Source organism: Octopus sinensis, linkage group LG14 (assembly GCF_006345805.1).
Source record: "Octopus sinensis linkage group LG14, ASM634580v1, whole genome shotgun sequence".
Taxonomy (NCBI): Eukaryota; Metazoa; Mollusca; class Cephalopoda; order Octopoda; family Octopodidae; genus Octopus; species Octopus sinensis.
In genome coordinates this window covers 15,311,094-15,324,474 of record NC_043010.1, presented here as the reverse complement: position 1 = coordinate 15,324,474, position 13,381 = coordinate 15,311,094, and the positions used below count along the sequence as shown (strand labels likewise).

The 13,381-nt window shown below is 35.8% G+C and overlaps 1 protein-coding gene across 1 annotated transcript in view; it reads left to right on the top strand.

The window, feature by feature from the left end:
• Positions 1–267: 267 nt before the first annotated feature.
• The window catches only part of LOC118760837 (transmembrane protein DDB_G0274347-like), a 16,297-nt gene continuing 3,183 nt past the window's right edge, over positions 268–13,381 (top strand). The window contains exon 1 of the mRNA XM_029789261.2: positions 268–389. Within this exon, the coding sequence (XP_029645121.1) occupies positions 308–389 (82 nt within the window). The 5' untranslated portion in view covers positions 268–307. The remainder of the gene's footprint in view (positions 390–13,381) is intronic.

Sequence of the window (13,381 nt, the reverse complement as noted above, 5' to 3'; positions counted from 1 at the left end):
TCTATGATATTATATGATATATATATATATATGTATATATATTATATATATATGTATATATATATGTATATATATGTATATATATGTATATCTATATATATATATATGTATATATATATATAACATATATATATATATATATGTATATATATATATATATTATATAATATATATATATATATATATATATATATATAATATGATAGATAGATAGATAGATATAGATATAGATAAGATATAGATATAGATATATTAAATGCAGAACTCTTGACTTGATAGTTCAGTAAAAATCTAACAACCTGCTAATATGAATGCCAGCTATATCATTCTCTGTGCTCTAGCGATCCTTGTGGTGGAAGCCAGCACCACTCCATCGGAGAAGAAGAACGGTAAATACAAATCTTTGTCATATCTATAATTCATCGTAATGGAAAGAAATAGAAGGCTTAAAGTGGGTGGCGGGAAGATAAGCGTTTTTTGACGTTTCAAGCAGGGTTTCTCTTCATACAAAAATGCCTTCCCAAAACACCATTGTGCCTCTTATTCTTTGTGTGTCTTTCGTTCTTTCTTTCTTTCTCTGTCTGTCTCGTTTGATATTTTTTCTCTTAGTTTTCAGCTCAGAGCTGCGGTCATGCTACATTACATATTGTATACATAATATACATATATATATATATATATATATATATATATATATATATATATATATAATATATACTTTGATACTTGATACTTTGATAGGTTTCGGCCATTATTGGCCCAGGCCATGTCTAACTTAATAGCACACCACCTGGTGAAGTCTTTCAAGTCAGAATTGGGCACTATGGCCCACTCAAGTAGAGAGTTATTGTTTACAGAGACATATCCGGGTGTAGGGGTTTATCCGGGATTTCTTGAAGGAATCTGTCCAAAGACTTCTTGAACCCTATAGGGTCAGTTTCTGTTTTAATGTGTTTTGGTGTAATGTTAAAGAGAGCGGGGCCAAATGAGGTGAAATAATTGTGCCGTATTGTTGTTATGAGATGAGAGTGCATTTTTGTTTTTTGGGCGGATGGCACGGGGCCCCACCTGGATGTACCCTGAAGGTGATGCCAACATCATTTGGCAATGCTGATGGAATATTTTCCACATCATGCAGATGATGTAGCGCTCACGACGACGTTGGAGAGAATAAGTTTTAGCTTTTCTAGTCGACCCCATAGTCGAGGCCTGTCATGCCATCTATCTTTTTGTTATTGCCCTTTGAGGTGCTTCAACGTTTATGATACCTTGTATTGTGTGGGGAGACCACAGTGGACAACAGTATTCAAGGTGGGGTCGGGCAAAAGTGGAGAAGAGAAGGATAATGGTGTGGATATCTCTCGACTGGAAAGTTCTGAGAATCCAGGAACACATTTGCGGGCCATGTCAACTTTGGTGTTTATATGAGTGGCCCAGCTTATGTTGTGTCCACAATTACTCCCAAGTCTCTGATGTTGTTGGACGCTGCGAGAGTTTCACCAAAGAAGGGAGTATGGGAGTTTCAGGGCATCCTCTTTTCCAAAGTGGATTAACTCAATTTATCCTCGTTCAGCAGCATATTGTTTTTTTCTGCCATTGGATAACAGCCAGTAGATCTGACTGAAGGCATGTCTGGTCACTCGCCTCATTTATGACCTTCTGTAGCTTGGAAACATCTGCAAAAATGTTTATGTTGCTGTGCTTGATGATGTCATTAATGTCATTAATGTAAATGATGAAAAGAAGTGGGCCCAGCACAGTGCCTTGCGGAACGCCACTACTGACTTTGGCTGGGCTTGATTTTACCCCCCTTCAACTACAACATGTTGAGATCTGTCTGTCAGGAAACACATGATCCATTTCAGTAACTTCCCTTTCCAGAGACACCAATGTTGGATAGTTTTTTCAATAGGATCTTGTGATCGACCCTGTCGAATGCCCTTACTGAAATCAAGGTAGATGACATCGGTGTTGGAGCCCTCTCCCAAAGCTCTCAAAATGTCATCAAAGTGATGCAGGAGCTGCGTTAGGCAGTCCCTTCCATTACGGAACCCATGTTGGTTGGAGATCAGCCGTCTGTTGCTTTCCAGAAATTGGGTTATTCGAGATCTCACCACCCTCTCTCAATACCTTGATGATATGAGGTGAGTGAGATCGACGGTAGTTCACTGCAAGGGACTTTTTTCCCTTTTTGAAAACTGGGACACCAGACTGGGACAGAAGGTTTTTTTGGAATATAGCCAGCATCCAGTGAGTTTCTCCACAGATTAGCAAGGGGAGATGCAAGTTGGTGTCGACACACCTTCAGGACACAAGCAGGAACCTATCGGGGCCCACTGCTGAATTGTGTTTTATTTCGTTTATCGCCGCTAAGACATATATATATATATAGATATATATATATATATATATATATATATATATATATATATATATATATATATATATATATATATATATATATATATATATATATTATATATATATATCATAATATATACACATATATATGATAATATACATATACATATATATACATATATATATACATATTATATGAATATATATACTATATATATATATATATATTATATATATATATATATAGATAGATAGATAGACAGATAGATAATGGATAGATAGATAGATAGATAGATAGATAGATAGATAGATAGATAGATAGATAGATAGATAGATAGATAGATAGACATAAATATGAAATATAGGTCTATAAAAGTTGAATGTGGATTCGTCCTTTAATTTAGAGGTTTCCAATAAAGGTATCTAATGTTGATTCTTCATACGCATTTGGAATTTAAATCTCAAATTTCCACACTCATCTGAAGAGGGAACGTCTATGATACCTCTTTAATTATATCTTCAAATATCTGTTGTAGCCGTTAGTTATGGTTTTATATCCGACATGTCTCACGTCTCTTTCTCACACAGATAAAAATATGAATCTCCTTGGTTCAATTTTTCTGCTATATTCCTTCTCAAATTCTTTGCATTATGGCTTATAATTCCTGAACCGAAGAGTAACTTGATATGCTATTAATGTAATTAACGTAATTAATTGATTTACTTCAATCATGTCCCTGTATAAAATGACCGTCTACGAGAACTGAACTTCTTATATATTTTAACAACTTGTCTCTTCCATTTTTAACCAAATTGTTCAATTTTATGTGACTTCATTCCATAAATTCACCATGTTATATACATACATATGTATGCATTCATGTATGTATGCATGTATGTATGTATGTATGTATGTATGTATGTATGTATGTATGTATGTATGTATGTATGTATGTAGGTCAGGTCACTTTCGAGTGCTACTGGTAACATGTAACGCAGTACAACATGTTGCATGGTCGGGTTGTCTGTGACTAAACCGGCAACCCCACCAAGCTTGCTTGGTGAGGAGGGTATTTTTTGGACACCCTGCGTATGAATAACAAAAGCCGTCAAAGGGCGGAGGAACTCTTGAGAGTCAACGGCCATCCAATAAATGTCTTAAGGCTGTATCATGCGGGGGACATAGAAATAATTGGACTGAATACCCGATTGCGCGGTTAAACCACTGGGAGTGAAGGACTCCTAGCGTTTGTAAGGGCATCCTTCTAGGAGAAGGTAACTCAGGTAACTCAGGTAACTAGGATAACTCCGACATAAAACCTGTGGCTCAGTGGTTACCGATGATGTTGACTTGTTCTTCTTTTCAGATTATGGCTGCTGTTGCTTAGTGAGTGGGATTGACTCAGTGCACAGTCTTTCCTCACTTAAAAAAATCTTCTTGCACAGGCATTGCACAATAACAACATTGATTAAGCCCTCGCGCAATTGCCATACTCGATAACGAGGGGGCAGCCACTATGTATGTATGTATATATCTATCTGTGTGTGCGTGTGTGACTGGTAAAGAGGCGTGACGTAATAATTAGTATTGGTCGGGGCTCAGGATCCCTTGACTGGCCAGTACTTTGTACCCTTGAGAAAGACAAATAGTTTCCCGTTGCTCCAGTATAATCAGCCAAAAATGCGTGCCATTTGATTACCGCTGCCCGCGTCCATCCCCACCCTCAATTTCTCTGTCTGTTTGTCTGTCCGTCTCTCTCCCACCTTCTTCCTCCTCTCTTTCTCTCTCTATGTCTACTCGCCATTTTATATACATGTGAAGCAATAACCGAAAGCGTGGTACAAGCTACACTAGGCTGTGACGGCTAAGTTATATATAAATATATAATATATATATATATATATATAATATATATATATATATATATATAGGTGCAAGAGTGGCTGTGTGGTAGGTAGCTTGCTTACAACACATGGTTCCGGTTTCGTTCCCACTGCGTCGACCTTGGGCAAGTGTCTTCTACTATAACCTCGGGCCGATCAAAGCCTGCTGAGTAGATTTGGTAGGCGAACACTGAAAGAAGCTCGTCGTATATATATATATATATATATATAATTATATATATATATATATATATATATGTATGTATGTATGTATGTGGTGTGTGTATAATATGGGTGGTTTATAAGCAATTTAACAACCTAAAGGTAAATTTGTAGACGTCAGTAAAGTGACAGAGTATACCATACAGTACCCGCATTGCTAGAAATAAGAGTCAAATGCCCTGTCTTAATGACTGACAAAGGAGTTGATTTTCCGACGTAGCCAGATCACCGGCGATTTCGAATTTTGAAGCAGAACATCTTAATTCTCATCAGTGGCTCTTCCTGCGTCTTCGGTTAAACTGAACTCACCTTGTCAGCTTATAAAGAAACCGCTGTACTCATACACTGATTTCAAAAACGATAGAAGAGATGAGTATAAGTAATATGGGTGGCTCATTAGCAAGTTAATTACCTAAAGGCAAATCTCTAGACGTCACATATATATTGAAAGCGTATGGCTTAGTGGTTAGGGTATTCAGCCCACTATCAAAAGGACATGAGCTAGATTTCTCGAGACATGTTGTACACTTTATTTCATGTTATTTCAATCCACTCAGCTAGCAAAAATAAGCAGTATCTGTATTTCAAAGAGCCAACCTCGACACATCATTCTGTGTCACGCTGAATCTACTTGAGCACTACATTAAGGGTGCGTGTGTCTGTAGTGTGCTCAGCTAGTTGCATGTTAATTTCACGAGCAGAGTAGTCAGCTGATCAGATCAACTGGAACTCTTGCCACCGTAACCAACAGCATGCCAGATAAGTGTATATATGCATTCTTTTGTCGGTCTCAAACATTTGAGCGTTCCCATGGCGCACAACATTTAGGGTGATAGCTGACAACACCAACAATTATTCTCATTGCTCTTTACTCTTTTACTAGTTATAGCCATTTGACTGCGACCATGCTGGAGCACCGCCTTTAGTCGAGCAAATCTACCCCAGGACTTCTGAAGCCTAGTACTTATTCTATCGGTCTCTTTGGCCGGACCACTAAGTTACGGGGACGTAAACACACCGACATCGCTTGTCAAGTGATGTTGGGGGGGACAAACACAGACACACAAACATATATACAAACACACATACACACGCACACACAACACACACACACACACACACACATATATATATATATATATATATATATATATATACATACATACATTTACATATATACGACGGGCTCTTTCAGTTTCCGTCTACCAAATCCACTCACAAGGCTTTGGTCGGCCCGAGGCTGTAGTAGAAGACACTTGCCCAAAGTGCCACGCAATGGGACTGAACCCGGAACCATGTGGTTCATAAGCAAGCTACTTACCACACAGCCACTTCTGCGCCTATATTCTATTGATTTGTATTTATCTCTGTGACAACAAAAGATCTAATAAAGCAACTACCTAGCTACCCATAGATGTGTGTGTGTTGTGGTTTGTGTGTGTGTGTGTGTGTTGTGTGTGTGTGTGTGTGTGTGTGTGTGCGTGTGCGTGCGTATTGGTAAATATCTGAGTAAAAGGAACAATGGTATTTTCAAAAGAAATCTCTGTAGTATCATCTACTCAAAAATCCTTCGATGACAATATGACGCAAACCAGGGCAACGACACAAGGGAAAGCTTCTTTTTGGGGGCAATGTCAACAGGGACGACGATTAAACATGATAACCACTTATTGCTTTTTGAGGAAATATTTTATAATAATTATAAAGTGTCATATTAAACATTCGCTTTCACCATTTGAATGCTGCTTTACAGATTGCTGTTACGTCTTGTAAGAAGCAACCTTGGTAAGACTACTCTAGCTAACGCTTCCAATATCAAGAACAACAATTCGTGCTGTAGTCGTGATGGCAATTCATGCACACTTATTTAATCGATGACCGAATTAATCAAATTGATCTTCAAAAGATAACTGATTAGTATGCTGCTATACCATCAGGCATCCCTTTTCACAACCAATCTGATTATTACATCAGTTCCTGAACATTTACATGCTGTCTCTGGAACAAGGCTGCTACTACACTCGATGCTACTCTGAGAAACGATTTAGCAGACATCAGAGCTCCAATAGACATCAGTAGCGTGTTTAAACTATGGGCTATGAAGCAGCGGCGCTGCTTCATAGCCCATAGTTTAAACACGCTACTATTACAACAGAAACTACACAATATACATAGCCGTGAAGCTTGGTGTTTGGCATTTATTTCGATATCATGATGTTTGATGATGCACACCTTTATATCCCTAAGTTTGCCGGCTTGTAAACCTTGCTTCACAGACAACATACCTCATTTTGCTTCACATTGTTAAAAAGATAAATCCCCATTTATAAATACACAATAGTCAATAGAATCGATTATTACAGACTCTTTTCTTCACTTTAGAGATAAATTCCAAACATTCTGCTGAAGGCAAATAGTAGTTAAATTTCATATATTATATTGAGGCACACACTGAAACTTATATGAAAACGCACATATTCACGTGTTTGTACACGAAGTAGCATAGCATTTTTTTTATTCCTATATATATATATATATACAGCTTCAAATAAACCCACATATTTTTCTACTGCATTGATTAACAACCGTTGCAATTGCAACCTACTGTATGTATGTATGTATGTATGTATGTATGTATGTATGTATGTATGTATGTAAAGCGAGACAGATGAGTGACAACCTGGCCACTGGTGGTGGTGTAATACACCATGCTAATCATATCTGTCAGGCATGTGGAAGAGAGTGTAATTCGGCAGGAGGACTTAAAAGATATGCAAAGGTACATGAAGTCCAGTTACAACTACAGCCGGCTATTACCGGTAAAGGTTTTAGATGCCAATTCTGTACAAGGCATTGTAGATCTTTAGCTGGGCTAAAAAGTCACATTCGATCACATCACCAGTAACAGATAAAGCTTCGTGCAATGGCCATACTCGATAACGAGGGGGCAGCCATCATGTATGTATGTATGTATGTATGTATGTATGTATGTATGTATGTATGTATGTATGTATGTATGTATGTATGTATCATGTTACTTGATCAATATTTATATTTGTAGGACAACTATGTTTCAAAACAGTTACACTATCTTCCATATAACATGGCTTAACGCCGAAAAGTACGCTCTTTTATTATCCCCTTTAGTTTGTCACTAGGGCTTGTCACAGTCAGCACCTAGTTAGTGGCAAGTAGTAAATGTATATCCGTTCTGTATAGAAAACCAGTTTGCATTGATTTATTCTCTATTCCGTTTTCTACATTAGTTGAACCTATATTTTCTATTGAACGATGAAAATCAAAGTAGACTTGGTGAATATAAATGAATGTAGCTAAAGGCCAGAATTTATTGCGCCCGACGCTCCGCCGACTCTGGCAACTACTCGCGCAAAATATTGGGAGCGTGAGAGTGTGCGTGTAGATATATATATACATACATACACACACACATTTGTATAATTTGTATTGGTGTATATGTTGAGGCTTATATGTACTTGTGGGTGTGTGTGAGTGGGGTGGGAGTTTGTATTTGTTATGGGTGTGTGGTTTACGTGTGGTTTTGTGTGTGAATGTATAGGTTAAAGGAATTGCTATATAAGTATGTTTTAGTGTTTAGTAAAGGGAGGTTTTATCATTTCTGTTTTGTGAGTTTTAGCTTATCATGGTAGTTTTATAAAAGAATCCATTCATAATTTTTGTGTTATTTGTCTGTGTGGGGTTGAGTGGGTTTTTTGGAGTATATGTTGAGGTTTATATGTATGTATTGGTATGTGTAAGTGGTGTGGGTATTGTATATGTCGTGGGTGTGTGGTTTACGTGTGTGTATTGTGTGTGAATGTTTAGGTTAGGGGGATTGCTATATAGGTTTGTTATAGAGTTTAGTAAAGGGAAATTTTATCATTATATGTTTTTATGAGTTTTTGTTTATCATGGTAGGTTTGATAAGGAATTCGTAGTAATTTGTGTCTATTTGCGATGTCTGTTGTTTTATTGCATTGTTCATTCATAATTTTTAAGTAGTGTTCGTTTTACCAAGTGAATAAATTTTAATTCCATTTATTCCATTTCTCCGTTCATAGTTTTGAGTGATGTCCGTTTTCTAGAGCGTGAATGTGGGTTGTATGTGTGTGTGTGTGGGAGTATGAATAAGTATTGTGTTGAAGTATTTAGCTATTTTATTTTTATAGTTGCCTAGACATTTTTATGTGTATGTATAGGGATATATATATAGGTGTGTGATTTAGTGTATGTAGTTAGATATGGTTATATATAATTAGGTATATGTGTATGGGTGTATACATAGTTTATTATTATATTATTATTATTTTTTTTGTTTTGTTTTATATTTTATATTTTATATTTTATATTTTATATTTTATATTTAATTGTTGATAGGTTTTTTTAGTTTATATATTGTTTTATATTGATTATATAGGATTATAGATAGGTTATATGGATTATATACTTTTATTTTTTCATTCATACTTTAATTATTTAAAATTATTATTTTTATATTTTAAAATATTGATTTTTTAGATTGGAAGTCCACCTGAAGATTGTCGATCAAGACAAGAAACGATTGTAGTGGCGGTTTTTTTGACTATTTATTAAAATTTTATGTATTGATTAAGTCTTTCCTTGTTTGTTGCAAAATAGTGGTTTTGTCTCTAATAATATTTTATATATATATATATATATATGTATATATATGTACACACAAACACATATATATATACATATATATACATATATACATAATACACATATATATATACAATATATATATAGAGACATATATATATATATACATACATGTATGTCTGTATATAATATATATATATATAATATATATCAATATATATATATATATATATATAATATATCAACACAATATATATATATATATATATATCAACATATATATATATATCAACACATATATATATATATATATAAATATATATATATATATATATATATTATATATATATATATATATATATATATATATAAATACACAAATTGTTAAATATCACAAATTTCCGGTACAGGAAGTCTCACGCCGAGACCTATTCATCAAATCTATAGCGACGAAAAATTTTTTTGAAAATGCTAACAAAATTATCATTTAATGATTTAGAATGATTAACAATATGGCCGTTAGCATTTTCAAAGATAACATCGTTAATATGCAATCTAGTCAATGTCTCCTCGGTTTGATACTTCAAGAAATGGAACTCTATCAATAATAAATATATGTACTGATATTATATTATGTGCTCCTAATACCAGAAGCAAATACTATACCGTTTATATTGATCGGACATAAAAATAAAACAGAGAAACGTGAAACAAATTTCGTAATAATTACTATTTTGTTACTTATTAAAATTCCATAAAAAAGACATTAGGACTTGCAGGAAATACCTCTAGAAATTATGACAGAATATTATTCCCCTTGGCTCGTCGGAAATTTTGTTTTGTTTTTTTTCTTAGGAAATGTCAATATTGTCACGTTCGTATTCCAATGCTTTCCAAAGTTAATCAGCGCTCGTAAATTTTCTTCTAACCAGTTGGTGCCAAATACATACCCAAATATTCTTTAAAGCATTCATATCTGAATAATGAAGTGATCATACCATACATTGCCATGGGTTTTTCTCCAACCATTTCTTGTCACTGTTACAGTATAATCAAGAACATAGGCGCAGGAGTGGCTGTGTGGTAAGTAGCTGCTAACCAGCCACATGTTCCGGGTTCAGTCCCACTGCGTGGCCTCTTGGGCAAGTGTCTTTGCCTATAGCCCCGGGCCGACCAAAGCCTTGTGAGTGGATTTGGTAGACGGAAACGGAAAGAAGCCTGTCGTATATATGTGTATTATATATATAAGTGTGTGTGTATATGTTGTGTGTCTGTGTTTGTCCCCCTAGCATTGCTTGACAACCGATGCTGGTGTGTTTACGTCCCCGTAACTTAGCGGTTCGGCAAAAGAGACCGATAAAATAAGTCCTGGTCTTACAAAGAATAAGTCCCGGGGTCGATTTGCTCGACTAAAGGCGGTGCTCCAGCATGGCCGCAGTCAAATGACTGAAACAAGTGAAAGAGTAAAAGAGAGTAACACTGTCTTGTTGAGATTGAGGTTTCTTTGCGATATAATTTGGGTTCGCTGAGAATAAATACTCTACTCTTTATTACTAGTAGTTTTAGGATTTGCAGGGCAGCAATTTACTGTTCGTGCCTTATCAGCTGAAAAATATCTGCAATCTGTCCTCAGTGGGTTGTTTCTTTCTTTTTGTGGTGGTGGGGTGCTAAGAGAGTTTCTTAAAACTTTTCGAGACAAACACAGCAGCTTTTATCTTTTATTAGCCCTTCTAGAATTTGTCTCCTTTTGGCAGTTCTGAACTTCTTTTGTCACTAGCTACACCGCTTTTGATGAACTAAGAATTTCAGGATCAATGTTTACGAATACACCACAACCACGACTATGGACACACGAATAATGTCCTATAAATTTTAGTTGATATATTTTGACTGTTCTATATACTCTTACTCTTTTACTCTTTTACTTGTTTCAGTCATGTGACTGTGGCCATGCTGGAGCACCGCCTTTAGTTGAACAAATCCACCCCAGGACTTATTCTTTGTAAGCCTAGTACTTAATCTATCGGTCTCTTTTGCCGAAACCGCTAAGTTACGGGGACCGTAACACACCACCATCGGTTGTCAAGCGATGTTGGGGGGACAAAACAACAGACACACCAAACATACACACACAATATATATATATATATACATATACATATATACGACGAGCTTCTTTCAGTTTCTGTCTACCAAATCCACTCACAAGGCTTTGGTCGGCTCGAGGCTATAGTAGAAGACACTTGCCCAAGGTGCCACGCAGTTGGACTGAACCCGGAACCATGAAGTTGGTAAGCAAGCTACTTACCACACAGCCACTCCTGCGCAGTTTATTTTTTTCCGTTCTCTTGTACAATAAACCAAAGGAACGAGGACTACACCATAGCTTTTATTGCCAACTGCATCAAATGTAAAGTGTATCCTATAAGAATGTATATAAATAATGCATAGAATATTGTCTACTTGTCAGAAAGTGTTCTTTTGGTAAACGGCTTGAATATGTCTCTTATAATTGAACATATGTATACATACATATGCATGAAATATGAACATGGGTTAGAGCGTCGGTGTAGTTCGCTTGAAACATTGTAGTACAGAAATATAGAATTGAAGGAAAAGAGAAATAAGGAAGGCTTCTCACAATACAGAAAAGTTTAGAAAACAAACTTTATATTTCTGGCGCAAAGAAGAAAGCATTCAAAGATATGTGTATTTATATATATTCCATTATTTTAAAATCTTGGCGTTTGGATTAACAGGAGCAGCAACTCCCCAACTGGTGGTCGGGATCGTAGTGACGTATTTTCGTGCGGCAGTGGTGAAGGATGATAGTGCTGGTATATGCTTGTCGTAGTCGCAATGATGTACTCATACGAAGACTCGGCCCATCTCCAATCGACTATTAATTTGAGGCAGTTGATGAATATAGCTTCCTTGATACGAAGACTTGCTGTGTTCCTTTCCGAAGCTAGTATAGCAGCGTCTATCTCATTGGTGGTGTTGCCGCATTTGGTCAAGTACTTGACTGCTTTCTTCTGAAGATAGGCCTTTGGGAGCGAATTATATAGTTTTTTTGGGTTTTTTTTTTTGTAAAACTTTCATTGTAAGAAATTTTATTTATTTGTCTCTTCCTTCATTTTCATTCATAAGTATATGTGTATATATGAGGAAAATATATGTATACAGAAATAAATAATTGATTTAATTGGCCAAAATATCACATTGCAATGTTGTATCTGTAGAAAACAAAAAGGCATAAAGAAAACATATGGGAAAAGATACATTGCTAATGAAACATTTGTAGGTGTTATATATATATCTATATAAAACTTCGAATTCGCTATTAGCAAAATTATGAATAACACTTGATTCCATCTTTATAGGGAGTTCTCTGTTTTCCAGTTAATGTTACTGGACAGCCTTTCACTGTATGTATGTATATATGTGTGTGTATGTGTATGCATATATGTGTGTATCTATGTATTGCATATGCATGTGTGTATGTGTGTATATATGAATTATTAGCTATGGAAGCGGTAACCATGCCAAAACGTAATTGTTATATCCAACTTCAAATCGATGTGTTGTTCGAGCACCGAATACCTCGTTATTAACCTTGAGACATACTCTCGTGTAAGCGCTTGCTTCATAAAAATACACACAGAGATCGTAGCAGACGAGAAGCATCTATCATGGGTGCCCAAAATTGCCATATAAACCTGATTTCGTGGAAACTGATTTCAGCACGGTTTCGGCATACCAATTTCTACATTTTCACTGAGAGTCTTGATCGACTCGAGGCTTAATCGACACTCGCTTAAAGATTTCCGCACAGAGATCGATCTAGAAACCACCTGTTAGGTAACCGAAATTCATGACGGCACCTCCATGTCTACTCCCTTTCAAAAGGCCTTTCAACGTTTTGTCGTTAATGGTGGTATCGGTGCTGTTAATGTCGGTGTTAATGCTGCTTCCACATTGGCTCATTTAAATTCAAAGGATATTCCAGTGCAAGCTTCATGAGTTTGCATTTGTTTTTGCTTTTGTTTTTTCTGCTTTTGTTTTTTTTTTTCCTTAATTATCTTTTGCAATAAATTGCATCCCTTATTTGTTGTTAGCTTTATGTTATTTCCGCTTTCTGTAACCGCCATACAATTGTTTCCTACGATACAAGCAAAAAATATATATAAACAAGTAAAGACAAAAGAAAAAATATTGAAAACCATCATGTGTTATTTCCTGTTATTTAAAGTATCTTTTAATTATTGGCACC